Source organism: Colias croceus, chromosome 25 (assembly GCF_905220415.1).
Source record: "Colias croceus chromosome 25, ilColCroc2.1".
NCBI lineage: Eukaryota > Metazoa > Arthropoda > Insecta > Lepidoptera > Pieridae > Colias > Colias croceus.
The window spans coordinates 5,505,133-5,530,638 of NC_059561.1; the positions used below are offsets into that span (position 1 = coordinate 5,505,133).

The window sequence follows — 25,506 nt, forward strand, 5'->3', positions numbered from 1 at the left end:
GCTTCGTTCGACTCCTGTGATGCTGTGGAGGCGCCTGCAGCTTGTTGTTACGTAGTACTCGCTTGACATGCTGCAGTTCCCCGCTGAGGTGGGCAGCATCACAGAGGTGGCGGGCTCTCTGAAACAAAGATTTACCGACAGAAGCTAGTTGGCAAGGGTGGTGGTGAGATTCACCATTGAGGTACCTATCAGTATGAGTGACTTTCCTATACACTGTATGGTTGAGCATGCCATCCCGTCCCCTCATTATTAAAATGTCAAGAAAGGCTAGACGGTTGTTAGTTTCTAACTCCATAGCATCGGCGTCACAAGAAGTCTGCGGTATGTGAACACACACTGGACAACAACCACTTCATAAGATTTGACCAACCACAAATCCTTGCCAGAGAAAATAAACTTTTTCCAAGACTTGTGCGCGAGGCTATTGAAATTAAAAAACATCCAAATTTCAATAGAGAAGATGGTTTGAAACTTTCTAACACCTGGGATCCTGTTATTAAGAATTTAAAATCCCATGTCAAACGTACCAAAAGACTAGAAGACACGATCAGCCAATACTGCCAACATCCGGAAAAATACTCCAGATACCAACTACGGAGGAATAGGTGGAGGTAGTTCACAAATAACAATTTTTGAATGACCATCAAGACGTACAACATCTCAGTCTCCCCGTGACCACGCTCGCTGTAAAGTGTTCGAAACGTCGGGAAAATAATAGAATGAATAAATCGCGTTTAAAATCCGTTAAAAAGTCTTTAATTTCTAAATGTATAATACTCGCGTAAAATCAAACCCTAGAAAATACTAAAAAGATCTACGGTTAAAATTTTATGATGAATCTGTCATAAATGGATATTATTGATTACTTTCTACCCAATAATCTCAAATTCTTTCTTCGCGTTTTTACACATATTCAGATGATAATTTACCCATTTTAATCCTCTATTGCAGTACCTCCTAAAGAACACACGATTAAGTGACGTAAACAAGCGGTTAAAAGCTCAAATATGGAGTTCGGTGGTAACGATCGTGCTGGTGGAAGCGAAGAACCTCCCTCCTATGGATTTGGATACGAGATCGAGCGACCCTTACTGCAAGTTTAGGTAAGATTTGTAACTAGCCGGTATATCTTTGAAAATGTTAAAGGATTTTAACAGTATCAGTACAGTAGTTTCAGTAGTATTTCCTAATGACAATAATTGATACCTTTAATTCCTACTACAAACTGACAAAACTTCTCTTATACTATAAGTATTTACTTACTACCTGATACTTGCAACATCGTAATAAATAGTATATGGAATAAAAAGTCATCAGTCCCTTGCCCAAGAATATTCTTCTATCTTCCTACTTAAATCAATTCAGACGTTCTAATGATTTTTCCCTAACAAATACACATATTATGTATTTTTTAACTCTCAGCAAATAAAGTTTTCAATACATACGACCACTGAAATATAACAGCATAAACAAAATCGATCATACAAAAGAACATCCGATTGATTCTATTTCTGTTACACACATTGTTAACAGGTTAGGTAACGAGAAATATAAGAGCAAGGTAGTGTGGAAATCTTTACACCCATCCTGGTTGGAACAATTCGACCTGCATTTGTATGATGATCAGGAACAAATACTGGAAGTCACTGTGTGGGATAAGGATAAACAGACGAAAGACGACTTTTTGGGAAGGTAAATAAAGTTCATATTCATTTGATACTAGCAAGAAAGAAAGATGCAATTGCCAGTGAAAGAATGACACGTAAATTGATGGCAAAATTCCTAATTCGCGCATAAAAAATATACGTATCAAAACGTATGAAATATAAGACGCAAAATGCGCAAAAGCCTTACAATTTGTCTGCTGTTTTAGATATAATAGTTGCTTCGGTTTAAAAATTATAAAATTAGTTTAAGTTTCCTGAAGTTTACCGGTTATTTTAATTTTAAGCCCTACCTTCGAAAAAAGTATAATTGGACTTGAATGAATTTAATCAGTGTTCCAAACTTTCAAGTTACTTTAATAAAATGAAGAAATAAAGGCAGTAGTAATTAGTTTATACAATTGAAAACTTTTCAACTAAGTTAGAAGTTTGAGGAGTTTATTTGAGTAACGAAAATAACAGAATCAGTACCTAAAATCGTTGTATCCAAATGTCCGGAAACGAACCTATTTGCTGACGTAACTCCGCCATTATCTTTAAATAGTTTGACATACATACAATGTATACGGTACTTATCAAACCTTGACCTAGTACTTCTATTATCCAGGTACTAATTTTTAGCCCATGAATTCACGTGGTACCCATTAAAATTATTATGTATCGGTCCTATCTACTGCAGGCTTATTTGTCTTTGCATAATTTGCTAAACTGCTTTTAATTAATAGCTTTATGTATGATTGAACAAACATAAAAACTTGACATCTTTAATATAAATTAATATTAAAAACAAGATAGGTACTCCATCAAAAATATATAAGCAAAATTTTAAAGATTTGGCCTATCTGTTATTTTCGATAATTTTCACTATTAAGTTTGTAGGTACATTAAATATTTAATACATTAACCTACTCCAATATTCTCATTTCAGATGTACAATAGACCTATCAAAGTTAGAAAGAGAAAAAACCCATAACATATGGAAGGATCTAGAAGATGGGAATGGACAGATATTTTTACTCCTAACTATAAGTGGTACAACTCAATCGGAAACAATTACGGATCTGGCTAGCTATAGAGAAAATCCTAGAGATATATTGAATATTGAAAAGAGATATGTAAGTAATGAAAAACCTGTATTTATATATCATGATCAAATGTTTAGTTGATTTGTGTACACTCTTTGATAAGGTCCTCGCTGCAAATGTTGCTTTTAAAAAGGCAGATATTATTAATTATCCTACTTTATTGAACTACAACGCTATTTGCCCTAATAATTTCCGAACTCAGTCATAATATATTTCAATAAGAACATGTTTTAATGCCAAAGATAATTGATTTTTAATAGAAATTTAATATTTGTTTATTTTTCTTCAATAACAGGCGTGGTTTCGTCTAAACGAACAATCAAGTGGTGTAGGATGGTTATGCGTCAAAGTGTATGGGGCTAAGGGTTTAGCAGCTGCAGATTTGGGAGGGAAATCTGATCCATTTTGCGTACTAGAACTGGGCAATGCGAGATTACAAACGCATACAGAGTATAAGACTTTGACACCTAATTGGATGAAGATATTCACTTTGTAAGTCGTTTTGGTGATTGTTAGAAACGAAGAAAGTATAATTTATTTGGTGATTGTAACATTTTAAGTAAATATAAAGTCTCAGTCTACCTAGGTAGATATTTTATGTAGGTATTTTTGGAGTAGATAAAAATTAAATGCTTCTTGTGGTAAGGATGTATATTTGCATTATGGTCAAAAAGTTTTCTGAAGTCGTAATCGAAATGTACGAAAGTAAATAAAATATATTTTCCTCTTTGTAGTTTTAGTTTAGTTAATCCCCATTGTATTATAATAACTAAGCCCTTACTATTGGATACGTTGATGATAAAGGTTGTTTTGATTAGTTTAGTATAATATTATGATAACAAGTGGCTTCGCCCGTGGTACATATTTCGCAATAAAAGGTAGCCTATGTTCTTTCTCAGGGTCTAAAGATTGTCTGTGCCAAATTTCATTAAAATTGGTTGAGAAGTTTAAGCAGTTTAGAAAGCGTAACAGACAGACAGACAGAGTTACTTTCGCATTTATAATATTAGTATGGATTATAAGTAGGGATATGTTATAGCTTTTAACGCGGCGTGTATCCGCGTAGTATAATCAAAGCTTATGTTATATCCGCTAAAATTACATCAAAATCTTCGTTCTGATGTGATTAGGTAAAAAAAAACTGTTGCTTTTATAACAGACAAGTTTTCATAGACTAAGAGTTATTAAATTTTGGCAAACGAGTTTAAGCGCTTAGTTTTGAGACCGAAATAAAATTTATTTATTTAAATTAAAGTAAGCTGTTTCAAAATAAAATGTACTAGTTAGGTATATTTATTTAAGATAAATCGTACGTTAACTAACCTCCTGGCACCTTTCAGTACAGTCAAAGACATAAGTTCGATTTTAGAGATAACAGTATATGACGAGGATCATGATCATAAAGTTGAGTTTTTGGGGAAATTAGCAATACCGTTGTTAAATATACGAAATGGGGAGAAACGGTGGTTCGCGCTAAAAGACAAAAAGATGAGAGCTAGAGCGAAAGGCAACTACCCGCAAATTTTGTTGGAAATGTCAGTTATATGGAATCCGGTGAGTATATTGAATTTGATAGAAAAAATTAGTCCTATATATTCACTTTTTTATGTGCAAGTGACCATTATTATGAAACTGTTTTATAAACCTAGCTGTGTTTAGCCCACATTTTTAACCGACTTCAGAAAAAGGAGGAGGTTATCATTATCATATTATTGGCCGGTATGTTTTTTTTTATGTATGTACACCGATTACTCCGAGGTTTCTGAACCGATTTACGTGATTATTTTTTTGTTCGATGCGAGATGGTGTCGAATTGGTCCCATAATTTTATGAGCACTTTTGTCTGTATTTGTAAATGTTGCAAGTGCAAGTTTGAAATCGGTTGTTTTTAACGCAGTTATCACTTGTTAACAAAAAAAAACATAATACATTTTTTTTCAGTTAAAAGCAGCAATACGAGCGGTAAATCCAAAAGAGCCTAAGTACATGCACCAAGAGGCGAAATTCAAAAGACAAGTATTCATTCGAAACGTTATGAGGTTGAAAGCTATCATCATGTGGTTCATTGAAGTTGGGAAAATATTACAGTAAGTTTTTTTATTAATTACTTTATATCTACATAAGATTTTTTTTGTATGTTGTGGAAGAGAATTTTCAGCCGACTTCAAAAAAAGAGGAGGCTTCTCAATTCGACTGTATTTTTTTTGTGTTTACTGTTACCTTAACTTTCCACTAGATCAATCGATTTTGATGATTCTTCTCTTATAAAAGTTAGTGCTTCCGGTTGGACCGGATAAGGTTTTTGTTAAAATTCAATTAGGTATAAACACAAAATATTATAGCATAAGCATATCAGACTTCAAAAGTGCAATTGTTTGTATTATTGTTTTTCGTCATTTAATAATCTTTTAGTATTATTAAATGGTAATCGCTATCTATAAATGCACAAGGTTTACCACAGTTGGTATCGTTAAAAATAAGTGGTCTTCTATAAATTCATGTAATACAAAATGCATACATTTTCTCAATTGACAACTTGAATATCAATTGAAATCGATTATTGATAACAATTGACGCGCTTCCAACGTCTATAAAAGGCAAGTTATTGTGCCATTATGTTCACACAATAATATAATACACCCATTTAAAACTATTAACATTCATAAAGATAAAATAAATAATACATTAAATACTAGAACATTATTTTATACTCTTTGGAAAAAATCGGTATGAGGCGGCAAAATCAGAAAAAAAACTTGACACTGGCAAATAGTTATACCTAAGTTATAACACATAACTATTGTGTTATAATAATAAAACATAGAAAAAGACATAGTGCAATCGAAATTAAAACTTTCTTTATCTGAGCCCGTTTAAAAATAATTACAATAAACACATAAACTCATTATAATGATAGTTATATTTAAAACAGAACTCCGGATAAATCAGTTCATCCGAATTTATATCGCAATTTGGTTGTACAAGATTTATGTTGTCTACTCACGCAAAAATGTTGGTCTACAATCGATATTTTTAATACGAGAAGTTTCGTTAGTGAAGATTTAAATGTACCTATACTATCAACTAACCACAAGTAGATTAGCATTTTTAATGATACATAATATGTAGTAAAAAAAATATATATAATATAATATTAATATAACAATCTCAGGTAACAATATGTAAAATGAAAATAAAATAGTATTTATGAACTCCATAAATCATGACCGCAGGACGGTCTAGATCTGCAGTCTAGAATCTAGATGTTAAACTTATAGATATTAGTTTTATTTTGATACTAGATGGCGCTATAGTGGCACGAATATTTTCGATTTTAATTATTTATAGGCCCATAGATAACAGAGTTGATAGTTCTTCCCCCCTAGCCAAGTGGCTTTCTGTTAGCGTAGCGTTCAATAGAATAGACTACGAATGTATGAGATTGACGTAAGCTGTAGATAAACGTTATCTAGGCTAGGGGGGCTTGTTTTAATATAAAATAAAATATTATAGAAAGTGCCAGGAAATAATATATTAGCATATAATGTTTTATTTACATTTACACAGGGGATCCTAGACTAACTAGTGATAAAGTGCCGGTTATAATAATATACAATTCCTTTTTATTGTATTCAAAGCTTATTGTACATTGTGTTGTAACAACAATTAACAAATAAACGATTTTATTTTTATATAATTTTTAAGGATCACAGACATAGTTTTAGTTTATTTTTTGTAAAATAATAATTATTATTTCTTTTCAGAGACTGTTTTGAATGGGAATCAAGAATATTATCCTTCATTGGTCTATTAGCGTGGCTTACCTTTTGTTACTACTATGAAATGTGGATGCTGCCATTTCTATTGCTCTTATTTTTCGCAAGGAATTGGCTGATATATAGATTGACGGGTTAGTATGGATTGATATTTTTGTCTTGTTTGGAAAAGTAGTAATGTATTGAGTAGGAAGACAATTTAAAAATATTAACTGTTCCTCTTTTGTGTCTATATAAAGGTTTATATTATGTTATCGTGTTAGTCATTACTTTTTGAAGTGAAACTTCATTAGGCGTGTTGAGAATAAAATTTCAATGTCGCGTCATGGCAATACCGTCACGTCGTCCGTATGGCGAAGATTTTGATATCTTTGTGTCTTGCCAAAGAAGTTTCACTTCTGACACGTGTGCTCGGCACACACGCTCTTTTTTATTTGGAATGCATCTTTTAATTTTCTGTTTTTTATTTATAGCCCAATTAAACATCTACAAAACTCCTCGGGAATATTTAAAATCGTTTTTATTTAGTAGTAAGTTTAAATGTTGTTCGTGTGCATGCTTTACTTTATTTATACTAATTTTTAATAATTTTTATGTTCGTGTGACATTAATTTATAAGTAATAATAAATGTTGTTTTTGTGTCGTGGTATAATTCTAAAATATATACTTTCTACATTTAAAATATATAAGGGCAAGTACTAAAAGTAGTAATGATCAAATTAGAACTAATTTATTCGAATTAATACCGTATACTTTTATGAAATTGACCAAATATATAAAAAAAACATGGTGTTCTATCCCTGCCAGATCTAGGCTTTTTAATATCTGAAATTCGTCTTAACTTTTATTTACTTACGTTATTTAGAAAATATTATTATACCAAAAAGGCGGCTAAATTAAAATGTAACGCTTTTTTCGGTTATTACATTAAATCAATTATTAAAAAATTATTTCAGGTGGCAACCCATTATTACTACCCGTGGATGATGATGATTTATTGGCTGAAGAGGACGATGAAGAAGATGTAGATAAGGTGATGTATTTCTAATGCTTATTTATGATTGCTTACAATTTTACGTAATATTGAAGTGATACTTCTCTAGGCGCGCTGAGAGTAAAATTTCAAGGTCGCGTCATGGCAATACCGTTACGTCCTGGATGTCGACGATTTTGGTATCTTTGAATCTTGCCAATGAAGTTTCACTTCTGACACGTGTACTCGGCATACACGCTCTTTTTTATACGTTTTTACAAATATAGGTTTTAATTACAGATTTACAGATTTACAGATACAGATTTAGTTACGCGCAAATAATGTGCGTAGGACGTGCGAAGGTTTAATAGTACGAATAAATATTTGTTACGTAGAAATATGTTGTTTTCTTTCTTTTCTGTAGTTTTTGTTAAGTACCAGTTAATTGTAGTAACGATATTAATTATTTTTTTAACAGGAAGAGAAAAAATCACTTAAAGAGAGGCTTCAAGCGATACAAGAAGTGACGCAAACAGTACAAAACGCGATTGGATATGTAGCGTCTTTGGGAGAAGCTGTTAAGAAGTATGTAAAAATGAATGAATTAATCAAATGAATGATCACAACATTATTACAATACTAGCTTTTCTTATAAAACTTAGCATTATTAAGCTATTGCATAGCTTCTATCGCGGGCCTTGAGCGCGGGGACCGAATCGAGAAATTCCGTAACGAAAAAACCTCACGCTCCCCACTCCGACGGGCGGAGGTGTGGCTTGAAGGCATAGCATGCAATAGCTTTACGGTTACGGTAGCGGCTGTTTTTTTTTTTTAATTACATTTTCATTTAAATTCCCGATGAAGTATCAAATCCTTAAACTTATTTTCATATAAATTACCTACACTATTCAAAAATATTACTTTAAATAATGACTCTACAATTGAATCTTATTTATTGTATATGTTGTATCTCAAATGTTTAAAGATTTACAAAATACATTATAATGCATTTTTATTTTTTATAACTGGCAATTTTGTGTAACTTACGTATATGCGTGCATATGCGTGTTCTGACCATACATTCATTTCCTTAATTAAATTAATTGTGTTATACAATTTATGTTTATTCTCATTTAATATTATTTCAATTATTTTTTCAGCCTAATGAACTTCACAGTGCCATATCTTAGTTATTTAGCAATAATAATGCTTTTCGCGGCGATGACAGTGTTGTATATGATACCTTTAAGATATTTACTAATGGCGTGGGGTAAGTTAACTATTTTAATTATTTACTAATAAAAATGAACGGTTTCACAACTTCTGAATATGTCATGTTTAGCTAATATCTGTCAGTTAAAACGACAGATAATGTAAGAAATATACGCCATAAAATGGTAACTGGTCCTATTTTAATTAATATAAAAAACAAATTTCATTGTGTATAAATGGTAATATTTAAGTAATAAAAGAATTATCAATTAATTAGTAAGATATGAATTGACATGACAATTACTAAAACTATACCACATAATTAATATTATTTCTATATTTTTAGGTGTTAATAAGTTTACAAGAAAGATTTTAAGACCGCACACAATACCAAATAATGAAGTTTTAGACTTATTATCTAGAGTTCCAGATGACGAAACTTTGGTAAGTATTCAACAAATTTTTTTAAACCAAATCAACAAACAATATAAGCCAATATTCTTCAACGTAATTATCAGAACATACAGTCTAAATCCATATTTTTTGAACGAGTTATCATAGCACTATAACCACACCCCGGACACTCCATACAAAATGATTGTTTTGACAGTCACACTGTAGAGACTGCAAATGTGTGTGTTAACGCTTTATGGTTGGCACATTTGTGACTAGCGTAAAAAAAAATTCGCGTTTTTCTGATGAAATACATCCCTAAACAGCACAATATTTAACCATTTTCTACGAAAAACGATAATCACAAATCCAAAATAATAAAATTACTTTATGTCCTCAGATTACAAAATAAAGTACAGATGGAGCATGACAACCGCCCGTCGCCCTTGTCAAAGAAAATACGAAATCAAAAACAAATACGTCGCTGCACCAGTGCTATAGCGCACTTGTCATGCAATACGTCAAAAAGGGTTTGCAATTTTAGTAAAAAAATGCCGTCTTGTGATAATAAAACGCTGTAAAATTTGTTCCCGAAAACAAAAAAAAAGATAAAACATCGTTTCACAGGTTTTCTGTAGATTATTTGGCTGATTTATTTCTTTAATACGAATAATAATTTTACAGATATGAAGGAATACAAAACTTCAACGTATGTTGCCAGTATTTTGAAAATGAATTTGCCATTTTTATTGGTAAAACGGTAAAATGGTTAAAGGATCTTCAGGGTAATGCTGTTGGATTTTTCGATCGTGAATGTGATTATTTGTATAGTGGTTCATGATAATTATTAGATTATTTTAATAAGCATAATACATTATTTTGTTACTTTTATAAAGCTTAAAAACGTCATAGTCGTTTTCGCTAGCGATTTAATTTATGTGAACTCCATGATGGATATGATGAAAATAAAGTGTCCCGTATTCTCGACTAAAAACTACCGCTATTCGTATTCATATATTATGAAAAATAAAAAATAATATAATTATTATAGTTAATATTGAAACTTTTTTTATGTAATTTATTTAATAAAAAATTGAATACAATTTTTTGTCCATATATAACTTTAGTAGGCAGGTACTTTATGTGATAAAAGAATTTAAATAAAAATTAAAACTTGACTTCTCATTTATGTATATAGCCTACGTCACTACTCACTACCGCCACTAACATAATAATTCAGATCATTGCAATGAAACCTCACAACTCAAAATCGGTCCAACGGTTTATACTGCAGGGCGTGTCAAAGAAATATTATACATACAACCATAAACTTGAAAAACATAACCCTCTTTTTTGCGTAGTCGGGGAAAAATTTGGGAAATTTTTCAATATCTGGCAACATTACACGCACACAGAAGCACCGTGTACGTACAGTGCAGCGGTGAAATGACAGCACACATAGCTTTATTGAAAATGACGATAAATTATTCGGTTTAGTTCGGCAACGCTCCATCTGTCTTTTATTTTGTAATCTAAGTTTATGTCAATTTGATTAATGTTGTCAATCTTCGTTGCGTTTCGTCTAAGACGTCGTTGGTATCGTCCTTGCGGGGAAATGGGTACCATAACATGTCTGATCGTGCGGGGTGAGGTAAGTGTTTAATTTTGGCGGGAGGCGGAGAGTGTCCGTTCTGTAGCGTTTAGCTACTATTATGTATTCTGTGCTATAACTGTCTTTAAAATAAATTTTTATTATATCCATCATCCATATTATAACCATTAATCTTCTTAATGGCTGATAATGATAATACTTTATTTAGAAAAATATACCTATTTTAGTATTTCATAGCGCATTTATCGAGTAAAGCTACGCGAATAAAACCAGAGGAGACAACTAATTATTGTTACCTAATATTCTACTAATAAAATGATGTACAAATAAATAGTGTTATCTTACAATTATTTCTGTATACAAATTAAATATTAAGTAATATAATTATTTTGTCTACATTACATTATAATATTTTTTTTTACAGTTGGACGTTCGAGAACTAAAACCTCACCCACCGAGCGAGCGACGTGACGCGAAACGGAAACACAAAGCTTCGTAACATTCGATAAAGATTCGTCAACGAATCAAACAATATATGGAATCTCTAGAAACTTAATATAAAACCTTTTTCGAAGTGAAACTTCTTTAGGCGCGTTGAGAGTAAAATTTCAATGTCATGGCAATACCGTCAAATCAGGGAGTAAAGCGACGATTTTTATATCTTTGAATCTTGCCAAAAAAGTTTCACTTCTGACACGTGTGCTCGGCACACATGTTCTTTTTTATTTATTTGGCGATTTTTGTACAAAAAATTTCATCTCTTGTAATTCTCAGTCACAAAGCAACTAAACGCAACAAATGCACAAAGACAATATTATGAACTATAAAGATATTTGCTTGTTGGTTTGTTTGTTCTAGACCGGGAGCTAGTACAAATGACTCAATAATTTCTGTTACTATCTCCTGGTCTATTCGTATTTAACTCAAGAACTACCTGGTGGATATGAAAAATAAATTTACCATTAAGTACAATCTTTATTACAAACTAACTGCGCCCCACGGTTTCACCCGCGTGGCTCCGCTCTGGTTGGTCTTAGCGGGATGATGCCTTTCTCGATGAATGGGCTTACACCAAAAGAATTTTTCAAATCGGACCAGTAGTTCCTGAGATAAGCGCGTTCATACAAATAAACTCTCCAGCTTTATAATATTAGTATAGATTTTTACGATATTCGGCAAAATTTCGATTGCAAATACATTTTTATTGGCTGAGCAAATATAAACCAAAATTATTATAATTATTTTTATGAGATTTGAAATTGTTGGCTATATAAAAATTGGATGGATTAGTGATCTTAATTCTTTGGGTTTTTACATTTTTGTATAAAATATTAAAAATTTAACCCTTAGAAGTATATAGTACCTGGTGGAAACGTCCAGAAGTGATGAGTAAGTAAAATTAGATCTTGAAGATCGTTCAAATAGAATAATAATGACTGATTATATTAGCATTTTGATCCTATATGTTTTTTAAATATTAATCCCGTTGTTTAAAGAAATAATAGAATATTAGTACGATGGTTAAAACAACAATATCATCTAGACACACTAAGTAATTGTAAATCTATAAAATATCTTCTATATCTCAATTGTTATCGTAAATTCTCGATTATTGATGTAAATTGTAGTCTTTCCTATGTGTCTAAATAAATTTGATTATATTTTTAACTCTTTACCATGCGTCTCTTTATCCATTTATATCTGATGGAAGTCAAAGATCAAATCTATTGATTCCGTAATATATTTTCATTTTTAAATAGCGCATATCAGTTTATTTACGTATCTGTGATTGAATCCTCGTTATTTTAGAATAAAATCGTTCTCATTCAAATATGGCAACACCAAGTTTTATAAATAATATATCGTAGCTTAAAAATCTTCCATTTTAAATTTTAGTATTGTTTATTAAATTAGATTTGCCGCTAGACGCTTCCATATTCCTTTAGATTTAGAGCAAAATAGTATTAACGCAATTGAATATCTTTCTAAATTTCTGCAGTTCAGTTCATGCGATACAATATTTTGACATTATTTTTTTTAGATTATCAAATAAAGTAATACTTAAACATAGATAGTATAAGACTGAGACCAATCTCATAAATTTATTACAAAACTAACATCATAATATTATAATAGACATTGTTGACTTTATTTAATAACTCTTTGTTTTATAAGATATCACAAAAAGCATTTTTGACGTTTTTAAAACTAGATATATTACAATTAGACATCATAAGCTATGTTTAATCTTGCCTAACTATAATTTATTTCGTTATTTTCTTAAAAATTTACTCTAGTCACAAAAATTATTTTCACCTTTGAAAGTATTATTTTCTTTCAATAAAATTATGCACAATTTAAAGCACTCTTCATAATAATGCACATAATAATATATGCACAAGAACACTCGCTGTAGTTTATATTAATTGAAATTGTGATATTTAACGCAATATTATAAGCTTAGATTGTTATATTGTCGATTTAGTATAAGATTTGTAACTTATTATTTTATTACAGAATTTCTTCAATATAAATCTTGTATAAATCTTTCTATAATAATTGTTTGATTTAAAAGTGTACCTACAATTAATGTTTCACATTCACAATCACTTTTTATTAAATTGTATTCATTTTCTTTGAAATACTTGTAAAAAATAAATGCAAAAAATATACATTTGACTTGACTTCATATCTGTATCTAAATGTATTTTTCTCGTTGAAAACTTTCTAACTATAAGTATGTACAATATTATAACTAATTTGTGTCGTTTAAAAAATGAGAATATTATTATTATTAATGTAAGAAACACAAGTGATCAATGTTAACGCTTTTCATATTTTAAAAAATAAAATGAGTTATAAAAGTTTATAAGTACATTGTTTTATTCTTCAACCTTTCAATAATAAACATCCCCATAGACGCCGTCAGAAGTAGGCAGTCTACTCGAACCTCTACTTATCAGTAATAATACTGAAAAGTGAAATGTTTAATAGAGTGCCAAAGATGAAAGATGATGAAAAAAACAGGCTAATAAATAAAAAGTGCGCACGTTGTTGAAAATAAATTCGTCCCAAGTGGGACATCAAGTTAAGTTTTGCCATGGGAGCGATACGGATGAGTGACTCGTCAATGTAAAAGTTCCGCAATGCTCGGAACAGATCAAAACTCAATTCTTAATTCAATACAGCAGTTTAGATAATTACTATCGTATCAAATTATCTGTTTGCGTTTTATATTGACATCATTTGTATAATAATTAAAGCATCAAAACGTTGTAACCCACATTGTAACCTGTGGTTGTATTGTGGGTTGTATCGAATTATGAATGCCATTAAAGCTTGGTGTGCATAGGCTAAATCAATTGTAAATTTTTATCCTGGCAATATTATTTATTGTCTATGGCTTTACTCTTTGACTTTGTCAAATCTGTCATTTCATACATTCATATTTCATTGTCTGTCAATGAGTCGTGGCCGTGGTTAGCCGATTGAAGTGCCAAAAAGAATTCAACTCACCCCAGACCGATATTTTTAACCAAAATGGGTTCCAAATTGCAAGAGTACAAAGACACGATAGAACGTAGCTTAAATGACAAAAGCAAGCCATGGACGAAATATTTCGAATTAGCGGAACAGAAAACTGGCGTGAACAGAGTTTATATCTTTATCGGTGGGTAACTTTTTGAACGTTTATTTATAACTTTAGCGGTGGTTTTGACGTTTGTTTTAAATTGCAGGCTTGGTGGCGTTCACCGGTTTATATTTAGTGTTCGGATTTGGAGCTGAATTAATATGCAATTCCATCGGTTTCGTGTACCCAGCTTATATGTCTATGAAGGCATTGGAGTCGCCCCAGAAGGACGATGATACAAAATGGTTGACGTATTGGGTGGTGTACGCGGTCTTCTCGATAGTGGAGTACTTTTCCGACTTCATTGTTGGGTGGTTCCCGCTTTATTGGCTTATTAAGGTGAGTCCTTTTCAAGGTTACTTGTGTACTCCATGTGGGAGGTAATTAGACTAATGTAGTGTACATATTTTACGTACCAAAACCTCCCTAAATCTAGGCATTTCTTATTACTATGCTTTAAAATTAGCATTAACAATTTATGCATTTGTTGATTTTATCTAATCTATTTATTACCATAAAATATATTTATTAATCAGAATTCTAATTTGCAATAATTATAATAAGCAGTAGGTAATACAATCTTATCAAAGCAATCACAGATGAGTCAGTATACCTGTTGTTAACTTCACAAGTGTAACATCAAGTATTATGCAATATAAAGTTTAATATTGAGAATAATAATTAATTGTTCTTTGTTTTAAACATTATATATTTTACCATTTATAATACTATAACTCAAAATTTGTTTTGTTCAATTATCGTTTGTATGATAATTTTTATCTGCAAACTATATTTCTTTGCATTACACTGTAAAAAGTATGGTTGTTACAATGTTTTATTGTATTACTACATAACAATTGTTATTAATTACTGTATATATTTTTTCATTGTTCATCTATCATAGGTACTTGTCTATTGACATTTATTTTTTTTTTTTTTTTTTTTATTTATTTATACAAACTTAAAAGTATTAAAAAAATAGGACAACATTATAGAGAACATTATAGATTGTTGGCTATTCTAGTGTAGTTCTATGATTTTTAATATGCATTTTTTATATAATAAACTTAATAACAAATTGATATACCTACATTCCCATTGTATAATGATACTCATAAAATTGTCATCAAAAACACATTTGATATTCTAAAGATTTATGAGAGATATGTCTTGAATAGGTACATAAATAAATTCAAATACTTATTTATTTTTTGGCGAACATAATATTAAAAATTAAAAAATATGTTATGTAAGTTTTTACCAAACTGGGTTGTATTCATAATTCCATAATATGACAGATAATAGTTGAGTCATATTACCACAAGTTCAACTTGGACTTTGGAAAATATTACTAAGAGTTTCCATATAAAATAACATTAATGAATAACTTAATAACTAATAACTAGTTAGTAACCATTATTATTGAAATTCCTTTAATATTTTTACATCCTTTTAAGGCTCCATATTCAACAAAAATCTATTTGCTTTTTTATACAATATATACACTGTTAAAATTGCATCATTATAAATAACAAAGTACATCCTCAGACATTCATTGATATATACATAAAGAGATTACAAAAATCATTTTATCTTTTGATTTAATTAAGTTGCTATTCCATATCATATTTATGCTCATAATATTAATATTCAGACAAAAATACTAAATTACATCATGTTCGGGCTAAGAAATGTGTATTATCTTATCTCATATCTGAATGTCACTAGTCCAGTCTCATGAGGGTATTGACTCATGTTTTAGTTGTACATATTTGTTTTCTATACTAATGCCTGAATTTTGACTCTCTCCTTAAACACTAAATAACTACTACTATTCTTTCGAAAAAGGGAAGTATTTCTGTATTTTTAACATGCTTTTATTAGCTTCACCTGTATGTTATGTTTGTATGTTCCTTGCCCGTTGGTTACATACGAACATCCACTCCATCCACTTTGAATGGACAGTTTGAATTCGAACTTTGTACACATATCAATGATTCGTGACAATACAATAATTCTGGGAGTTTTTTTAAGTATATCAATTATTTATTATTTGGAGCCTGGATTATATTTCAATTTACAGTCTGAATCCTGTGATTGAAAAAAAATGTCGTGCTAGCTTTACGGTATCGCCACCAGACAGAGTGTCACGACCTCAGAAGCCCCAAGATCAAATCTCAGACATCCTTTCCTGTGATTGAGCCATTGAAATATACTATATTGAAAATTTACACAAAAATATTTTTAATTCTCTCGACATTTCTTTTTATGTTGCAACTTTTACCATTAATCATTCGAACTTATCTCTATACATAGTTGAGTATTTGATAAGAATATAGGTAACTCCGCTTCAGTTATCTAACTATGTTTACTTATTTTACATACATCTATGTACAATTAACAGCAATCAGTAGTGAGAATTATAATTACAAGTTGTGTATTACCCTTATACCTTTCCGTAACCTTTCCTTAAGATTTAAGCATATTAATTATGGACATAAGGAAAGAGAGAGTGACTGTAGTGATTCTTCTAACGTCTTCTAAGTGAATGTTAATGCATGTTATAGTTATTGTATTTTTTTAATTGGAATCTATTAATAATTAAAATATCAAATTATACATAACATTACGAGATATTTTATCAATTTTATATATTTCATAGTGCAAGTTTAGCATAAGTGGACAAGTCTTACACTAGATTAGAAGATTAGTCTATAGATAAAATGTCTGACATGTCTGGGACTATTTTCTACATCATAATTTTTAAAATGAATCATATTACTGTCTTATGCATAATATTATAAACAAAGCATAATATGAAGTAAATAATCTATTAGAATCATTTTATTAGTAGAATTACAAAGATAAAATAAAATTGTGGAATCTTCAAAGAACTTATATATTATCTACTACCTGTGCCCCGCGGTTTTACCCACATTACTCCGCTCCTGATGGTCTTAACGTGATAATATATGTAACGTGGCTATCTAACACAGAAATAATTATTCAAATCGGACCTGTAGTTCCTGAAATTAGCATGTTCAAACAAACAAATTCTTCAGCTTTATAATAATAAGTACAGATTCAATTATTTGTCACACTACAATGGCTCTATATTTCTGCCTGACTGCACAATCATACATATATAATGTATTTGAGAAATTCAATACTGTTTCACTTCGATTCTTAAATATTTGGTTACATGCAGTAATTCAAAAATTGTAATATAATATGTTGCATTAATTGTATTGCGAAATATGCTTAATGATAGGAAATAAATAGGTTATACTTTACTTGGTCTTAAGTAGATTTATATAAGTTTTTTTGTTTATTTTTGCCTGATTGGTAAACATACAATCATACAAACTTACAGTTGTAATTTGTAGTAAAAACTTGCTCAACTAAACTACCTAACTATTACTAAAGTGAAGTCCCGTATCCTCAAGTGGGGTAAGGGGCAGATGCATTATCCATACATCTGTTTCACTGATCGATTTTTCTTTAGGGACAAGTAGGTGGTCAGCCTTCTGTGTCCTGCCAGGCCGAGACATTTTTTTTATTCGTCTCCACCGGGAATCGAACCCAGGATCCCTCGGTTCTACGCTCACGCGTAAACCTCTGTACCAAGGAGACGGTGAAAACTATTACTACTAACCATTAAATTAAGTAAAACAACTTTACCTACTTAAGATAATAAAAATTACCAGACCCATTATGAAAACAAACAGTCATCAAAGGGCCCATTAAAATACCCGCCCTCAAATAAAAAGCTATGTACATAATATTACATATGTATGGTAAAATTTTCCAACACAATAGCAGTGTTTTTATTTACATGCAAGGTCGTTTATGAGTCACTCCTTCATTACTAGTTACCTACATAACGATATTTCATTATCTGTGCTGTGATATAATGAAAGTTGAAATTGTGTACTTGTATGACCTTATCTGATACATTTTTAAATGTTACAATATGACCTCTGGTTATTACTTAACTGTACACTAGATAACTTCGACGTGGTTTCGTACGCGTCATTTATGCCTATGCCTTTATTCATTTAGATTTAAAATCTATACTAATATTATAAAGCTGAAGAGTTTGTTTGTTTGTTTGTTTGTTTGAACGTGCTAATCTCAGGAACTACTGGTCCGATTTGAAAAATTATTTCGGTGTTAGATAGCCCATTTATCGAGGAAAGCTATAGGCTATATATCATCACGCTAAGACTAACAGGAGTGGAGCAATGCGGGTGAAACCGCGGGGAATAGCTAGTTAAAAATAAAAACCTTATACACCTTTTCTTTTCTATGTACTAGCTAGGTACTCACAGTGGCTTTACTCGTAGTATTAAAAATAGCCTATATAACTATAATAATCTATAGGCACACCATAAATCGTCTAATGCTCCTCAATAATTTAAGCTTATGTAATATTAAAGTGTACATACCTACGTAATTGTGCAAAACATTACGTCTATCGTATTGTGACGTCATATATAGTACATAAGAAACTGATTTACATCCTTACCAGTTATCCATAAGAGCATTACCGTCTGAACTAATTTATTTGCGTCTTATTTCTTTAGAACGGTATCATTTAAAGTTTGTTCTTAGTTCTTGAAATAGTAGCATAAAAAATACATTTTCAAAATGTATTTTGGTAGCTACTGTAAATGACCTAGTAATGATTGCAACCTACATTGTATGTCATTATGAACATGGCTTGCATCACATACTAATTGACTATGTAATTATGTTTAGCTTGTGACTTATAGTATGTAGAAAAAGTATGTGTTTATAAAATACCTGATTAGTTTGCCTTCTTAAAAACGATATTTTATTTTATACTGATTCCGTCCTTTGGTTAAGTAACCTTTAAAATAAGATCAGTAGACACATTTTTTTATATTTTGTCGGTATTTAACACTTAGGTACTCATAATCAAATAACAATCGTCATAAGAATTGTAATGTCCTCACTGAAAAAATATGTACTAAATAATAAAAAATCTTTTTATAGTACACAGGCTATGCCTAGCAGGAGTACAAGGGCATATCATCTAATATTGTACAATCAAAAGATGAAATAAAGATTTATTTATTATTTATAGTAACTAGAACAAAAGAGCCGTCTTATTGCCAAAAAATTGATCTTTTCCAGACTTCCCTATAAGTTTCATAGCAACCCTAGTAATCCTAAAAGAAAATTCAATTAATTACAGTGCATCTTCATCATCTGGTGCTACCTGCCAACAGAGTACAACGGTTCCCTGATAATATACCACCGCATCATTCGTCCATACTACCAGAAACACCACAACCGTATTGACGACATGGCTGCTTCAGGTGAGAATTGGTGCAAAATTGATGAATATTTGGTGAAAGGCATGCGTCTAAAATGTTAGGTGTTCCCACAATTTTATATTATACAATATACAGGGTGTTCCAATGTATTATTATACATATACAGATTACAGATTACTATGTAGTTGGCACTATGCTTTATGGTGTGTGGTAAGGCATAGGTAGGGTTTTACACATAGAGTTTCAGAATTAATCTAAATAGTGGAAAAATGACAGGGATTTTATTTATTTTTCATCCTATGAAAAACTATCCATTGAGCATAGTACATCGACGGGACATCCTGTATGTGTATAGTGTTAAGGAAGATTTGATACAAGCATGATTTTGTTTAGAAGTGTTTCAATCACAAACTATTACTTATTGTGAAAGAAAGAATTTTTGAACAATTCTCAAAGGACACTCAATTTTAAGCGGTACTTATAAGTACTTGCTATATACGCTATCCCACTTTTAGAGATACAGGACATAGCAATGAGTTTAAATTGAGATTTTAATGAAATAATTATCAAGTAAAATTATTGAGGGTTTAGTTAGGGAACAACCTAACGTTTTAGAGAAATGTTATCTAAATTTGCATGATAACCATTTTTTTTTACAATCTATATGTCAAAAACGACACACAATGTTGCCACTTTGAAATTCAATCTCCCAACCCGTCACATGATCGCATATTATTTTTATTTTTAGATATTTTGAAAAATATTGTGAAGGATGCCAATAAGAGTATCGATAAAACTGTTAAATCGTTCAACAAAGCGCTTTCAGATCTGCATAAAGACTAAATCAGCGGGTTATAAGAGTAAGGTAAACGCATGGGAAGGGATAGCTTGCGCTTACGCTTTTTGTGATGGATAGAGAGGCTAAATGTACAGGAATTATAATTAAACGTTTATGAATTAGATGGAATGAAGTAGGAAAAAAGTGAGGCGGGTAACCAAGTTTTAATTCAATAAAAATAGAATTTACTGCACTAAGTTTTTTTTTACGGGTAGTACTTTGTTTATAAATTCCACAGACTATATTCTAGTGACATACATATTTTTAAGGTAGGCAAGTATTTCAAATATAATTTGAAATACATACTGTTGGTTGTTTAAATCTATTCATTTTTTTTATTGTTTAATGCTACAAATTCAGGCTTCAGGAATACTTAAAAAACTGTGTCACTGACAACACAATATTATTACCATGTCCATGAATATTGAATCTATGAAAATTGAATTCAAAACTTTGCAAATATATTACTAACCAATTATATATCCCTCAATTAAAACTTGGCTACTCGTTTAGATTTTTTTCTTTAAAATATTCATAGTTAAAATAAAACATATCGCACAATAGAAATTAATGTCTTTATAGGTTTAGCTTAGGTATATTATTTGGGGACGGTTTAGTTGCACTAGAACTAGAGTCTGCTTCTGTGCTAATCACACTTCATTCTAAAAACAATTCATTATTCAATTCAATAAAAAAAAATAACATAAATTGTATAGTTATAACTTATAATCCATATTTGTAAATAAGCACTTCATTAAACATATTCTCTACCATGAAATAAACTATTGATATCCAAATACATATTTGTTCCAAAAATACCTTTTTAAATTATAACCTTAAAATGTCACCAACTTTATTTTTTCAATTGGCAACATTTTCAAATCATTTTATTCTAAAGATCCCATCAGTATCCAAGAGTTGGTGCAAGGTGCGAATAGGAAGATAAATTCGTCTATGAAAAAATTGGGCTAGATTGTTTGTTTCATCTCATGTATGTTATTTTTTTTTAATTTTACTAGATTTCGAATAGTACCGGGAAACTTTTGAACTTAAAGTATTTTTTTTAATTGGCACCTTGTAGGTTGTGTATTTTTTCTAATTTTTTGTATTTTTTTTATTCCTGTTGTGTTGCCCTTTGCACGATTAAATCTCCCGCTCCCTTATTTTAGGTAAACAAGAGTAGAGCCGTAATCTGCACTGAAGTAAGTAATACCAAATTTAATTGGCAATGCTTTCAGTGTACCGCCTAAATGATTTGGTAAATGTGTGTCACATGTTATTGTTGCCATATTTGTAAGGATAAATGTTATTTGATTGAATTTGTGCATAGTTTTATTCGTAATTGCATTGTTTGAAAATTTTGTGTGTCCAATATTTTTTTTATATTTTAGTGATTTATGCTAAAAATGAATATCTCTTGTTTAAATAAAATTCATGACGATAAGATTGTAGTGACAAAGTAAAATATTACAATCTCAAAGAAATACATTCACCAAATCAGACATTAAAAGTGGATACCGAATCTAATTAGATAAATAGTAATTAGATAATGATTAGTGTGAAGCTACTAAGTGTATGTGCAAACAAAATGTTAGGCGTGCTTTGTATGAATTTAAATAAAAAGAAACATATATCGAAAATGTTATGATTATTATATTTTATTTTTTTTATAATAATCATAACATTTTCGTTTTATTTAAGCCAAGAATTAACACATTTTTTGCACATATTTCTAATAAAATAAATAGTTCAAATACAATATGCTTAAATGCTTTTATTAAAGCGAAGCTGTGTCGGCATGCTTTTTAATAATGTTATATGTACTGTACTGTAGTTAGAATAAGTTAAAATCCATTTTTTGTATGAAATTAATAATATTAATATTAGTATAGTGTCACTAATGAATAGTTCTAATTGTTACTTGCACGAACTTCTGGACAGGTTTTCCTGGTTTTTATTTCTATTAAAAATAACAAGAATAAACACAATCAATTTATTTAATAATTTAACCAGGATCAGACAAAATCTGCACCGCATTAAATAAAACAAAATTATTAATGACTTTATGACGTTAATACTTATTAACTAATTTTTTTTTTCAGCTTCTCGCCTGGTAGCTGATGTTGTAAGGAAGAACAACTAGATCATGTAATTTTAATATCGGAGGAAAAGTACAAAACACCAAATACACTTTTGAACGCATGCGACACTTGCCGTCACAAAAAAATACCACAGATAACATAGTACATCGAAATAAGTGATTTACTAATAAAATATTTTTCTACAATCTCGTAATTTCTTATTTATTGTGTATCTGGGTAGGCTTAAAGGTTCGGTAACATCCGTATTATTTAAGTTTTGTATTACTTCGACTGTCTTAGTATAAAATCGTTAGTGTATCGCTTTCTGACTTGATCTTTTTAAAATCCTAGCATAAGTGACCTTGATTTTTTCCTAGTTTTTCTTCTTAAGACCCCAAGGCAATGAATTTCCTGTTTTTTTATTGTATAATTATATAAGTAGCTCAAGGAATGTTAGTATTTTTCGTATTGTTAAGTTTGAATAAAAGACCATGTTTTTTTAGTTTTTTTGTGGTTTTTCGCACAGATTATAATATGCTTTAAGTGTCGCCAATTATAGAGCATTTAAGTGTGAACACTTGTTTTATATAATGGTTACTCCGTTTTTCGATAAATCGTGTAGTTTTTTCTACGCTTGAAATGCAAATTCATATTGTGTGCCTTGTATCTGGCTGCTAAATAATATTCACGCAAGGTATTATTATAATGTCTTTTTTCACGCAAATAAAAAGGAATTCATTGTATTTTGTTGTTTTATTTCCTACTAACATATAACATAATCTTCAGAGTTTAATGGTGTTTTTATTTATACCCTCAACAGATAAAATCTAAGTTACTCTTGACAAACTATACATAAATAGTGCAAAAATAAGGATGATATAGTTTCCACTAGAAATAAATTATTTCTTTTAAAAGTAGTTACCTACTGTTTAATGAATTTTGAAATAATATTAATCTATACTTATATTATAAGCTGAAGAATTTGTTTGAACGCGCTAATCTCAGGAATTACTAATCAGATTTGAAAAATTATTTCGGTGCTAGATAGCCCATTCATCGAGGAATGCTTATAGGCTATACAATATACATCATCTCGTTGAGACCAACAGGAGCGGAGAACTGCGAGTAAAACCGCGGAGCACAGCTAGTTAACTAATATTTTATAGAAAACTACACTCCTAAACCAATATTACATAGTTTTATTGTGTTTGAATAAGCTCCTAAAGTACTGGACTGATTTTAATGATTTTTTCGCTTAGGCTACATGATTTGAAAGTATCATAGGCTATATTTTATTCTTGTTTATCTGAGTCAGTGAGAATGAGTGGCTTCAATAAAGTTGAAAGTATAAGGACAGATTGAAACACAAATAAATATCTACAATTTTATTAACTAATATAAAAACTACACATCTTAAATCTATGAACTTTTAGCAGCTTCTTCTGCTTCTTTTATTATTCTTTCTTTTTCTGCTTTCCTATTTCTCCAGGCAGTCATATATGTTCGTGGATGGATTGGGAAGAATCCTGCTAACCCTAAAAATATAATGAAAATGTTATTATTTATTGTAAATACTTCTTAAGCTATTGCATAGCTTCTATCCCGGGCCTTGGGCGCGGGTCCGAATCGAACATACCTACTCTCAGAAACTACAATGATGGATTGCAGTCCTTATGTTTTATAGGCTATATAAGTAAACACAGGTGAAGCCAATCTGAATTGTATAGCTGTTTCCATAATTCAATATTCAAATGCACATCCAAATTCATATTACAGAGATAACATATAATATTTATTTGTAATGGATTCTTAAAAAACTACATAATTGATTTTACAAATCTTTTGCCACTAGAAAGGCATCTTTCTACTTCACATAAAACTATTAAACCTACTTATTTCCCAGTACATATTATTATAATATTAGTGTTAGTAAAATAAACATACCTAACAACTCAGCAACAGGGTTAGTAACATGAGCCCCTTGTCCCATCCAGTACTTTATTCTTTCCAAATTTAGCGCTACAAGCTTCTCATTATGAATATTTGGCATGGGGTCGTATGAACCCAGCTGTTCAATGACTGGCTGGCTGTTGAGGCGTTTGCGCTGGAATAAAAATAGTAGAGTTGTTAATGTGAGAAAATTGTATGATAGGAATTCAATATATTTAGGTTTAATGGAGCATTGGTAAGAGTAGACTACTTATGTTATTATAAACTGTAGAAATAGTGCTAAGACGAACAAGTTTTTGGGAAATCATAACATAAACCGAGTATTTATTGACATTGAATCCATGTAATACTGCAGAATAAATTTATAATTGACTATACTGGAAGAAGGCAGTTGTGTTTATCCAATTCTATACTTATTGATACAAATTTTCAAGTCTTTAAGAGTTATAAGTTCTTATTTCTACTATTCTCGTTGTCTATTTCAACACATCAATATTCAAAGTAATAATTTTATTTAAGATCGTAATCGTTAACTGAGTAAATGCAGTAAGGAGTAGTAAATACCTGAGTAACCGAAATATGGAAAAACGGTCTATTTGTGCATCCTTGTCGGATTAAACGAATAGATTTGGCGGCTAAGGCGTAGTATTTGCCCGTTCCACTAGCTGGGGGCAGAGGCATGGCTTTTTTATATAATACTTTTGAAAAATAGGACAAATTAAATGAATTTCCACGAATAACCTAAAATTGTCGTGAATTCATAATATTGTCAAATGTCAAACCGCAAACGTCAGGTGTCACATTCACAAAGAAGCGAATGTCAAATTACTGAATAGGTACGTGATACGTCGTGCATACAAGGCTATTTGCAAAGGAAGCTTTTGGTTAAAAGGCTTACTGTTTTTCAATTAAATTAAGTGAAAATTTATAAAGATATCGTTTAATTTAAATGTTTTCAGTCATAAAAGTAGCCGTGAGCATACGCAA

General features: G+C 30.5%; 3 protein-coding genes across 11 annotated transcripts in view; 2 read left to right on the forward strand and 1 right to left on the reverse strand.

The window, feature by feature from the left end:
* LOC123703224 (multiple C2 and transmembrane domain-containing protein) overlaps positions 1–13,585 on the forward strand; it is a 137,612-nt gene extending 124,027 nt beyond the window's left edge. For 3 of the 5 annotated variants that reach the window (XM_045651158.1, XM_045651155.1, XM_045651156.1), the window contains 13 exons: positions 952–1,103; positions 1,534–1,692; positions 2,593–2,779; positions 3,045–3,241; positions 4,090–4,303; positions 4,691–4,836; positions 6,514–6,659; positions 6,999–7,055; positions 7,483–7,559; positions 7,978–8,084; positions 8,660–8,769; positions 9,058–9,155; positions 11,141–13,585. In XM_045651158.1, coding sequence (XP_045507114.1) covers positions 952–1,103; positions 1,534–1,692; positions 2,593–2,779; positions 3,045–3,241; positions 4,090–4,303; positions 4,691–4,836; positions 6,514–6,659; positions 6,999–7,055; positions 7,483–7,559; positions 7,978–8,084; positions 8,660–8,769; positions 9,058–9,155; positions 11,141–11,215 — 1,725 coding nt within the window. In that variant the 3' untranslated portion in view covers positions 11,216–13,585. The remainder of the gene's footprint in view (positions 1–951; positions 1,104–1,533; positions 1,693–2,592; positions 2,780–3,044; positions 3,242–4,089; positions 4,304–4,690; positions 4,837–6,513; positions 6,660–6,998; positions 7,056–7,482; positions 7,560–7,977; positions 8,085–8,659; positions 8,770–9,057; positions 9,156–11,140) is intronic. The other 2 variants (XM_045651154.1, XM_045651157.1) reach the window with 1 other exon arrangement.
* A 579-nt stretch (positions 13,586–14,164) lies between these two features.
* Positions 14,165–23,312, forward strand: LOC123703200 (receptor expression-enhancing protein 5-like). Of its 5 annotated transcripts, XR_006752960.1 has the most exons (6): positions 14,165–14,386; positions 14,454–14,686; positions 19,569–19,692; positions 20,399–20,515; positions 21,658–21,690; positions 22,591–23,312. XR_006752960.1 is itself a non-coding variant. In XM_045651125.1 (5 exons), the coding sequence occupies exons 1-4, from the start codon at positions 14,257–14,259 to the stop codon at positions 20,491–20,493; spliced, it is 582 nt and encodes a 193-aa protein (XP_045507081.1). In that variant the 5' UTR covers positions 14,165–14,256; the 3' UTR covers positions 20,494–20,515; positions 22,591–23,312. The 5 variants fall into 5 exon arrangements, 4 of the variants coding, with proteins under 4 accessions (XP_045507081.1, XP_045507082.1, XP_045507084.1 ...); XM_045651125.1 differs by lacking the exon at positions 21,658–21,690; XM_045651126.1 differs by lacking the exon at positions 21,658–21,690 and having other exon boundaries at positions 20,399–20,510.
* A 627-nt stretch (positions 23,313–23,939) lies between these two features.
* Positions 23,940–25,300, reverse strand: LOC123703064 (probable 28S ribosomal protein S16, mitochondrial). The gene is made up of 3 exons (XM_045650942.1): positions 25,084–25,300; positions 24,514–24,673; positions 23,940–24,104 (listed from the first exon to the last, which is right to left on the reverse strand). Exons 1-3 carry the CDS (start codon positions 25,198–25,200, stop codon positions 23,989–23,991), a joined length of 393 nt encoding a protein of 130 aa, XP_045506898.1. The 5' UTR covers positions 25,201–25,300; the 3' UTR covers positions 23,940–23,988.
* Positions 25,301–25,506: the final 206 nt, after the last annotated feature.

Excerpts from the sequence above, each read along its gene's own strand:
- LOC123703064 (XM_045650942.1), bottom strand. The coding sequence starts at position 25,200 with ATGCCTCTGCCCCCAGCTAGTGGAACGGGCAAATACTACGCCTTAGCC. Across the intron at positions 24,674-25,083 it reads TCCATATTTCGGTTACTCAG|CGCAAACGCCTCAACAGCCA; the intron begins GTATTTACTACT and ends TTTTTATTCCAG. Across the intron at positions 24,105-24,513 it reads CCCTGTTGCTGAGTTGTTAG|GGTTAGCAGGATTCTTCCCA; the intron begins GTATGTTTATTT and ends TTATATTTTTAG.
- LOC123703200 (XM_045651125.1), top strand. The coding sequence starts at position 14,257 with ATGGGTTCCAAATTGCAAGAGTACAAAGACACGATAGAACGTAGCTTA. Across the intron at positions 14,687-19,568 it reads CGCTTTATTGGCTTATTAAG|TGCATCTTCATCATCTGGTG; the intron begins GTGAGTCCTTTT and ends AATTAATTACAG. Across the intron at positions 19,693-20,398 it reads TGACGACATGGCTGCTTCAG|ATATTTTGAAAAATATTGTG; the intron begins GTGAGAATTGGT and ends TTTTATTTTTAG.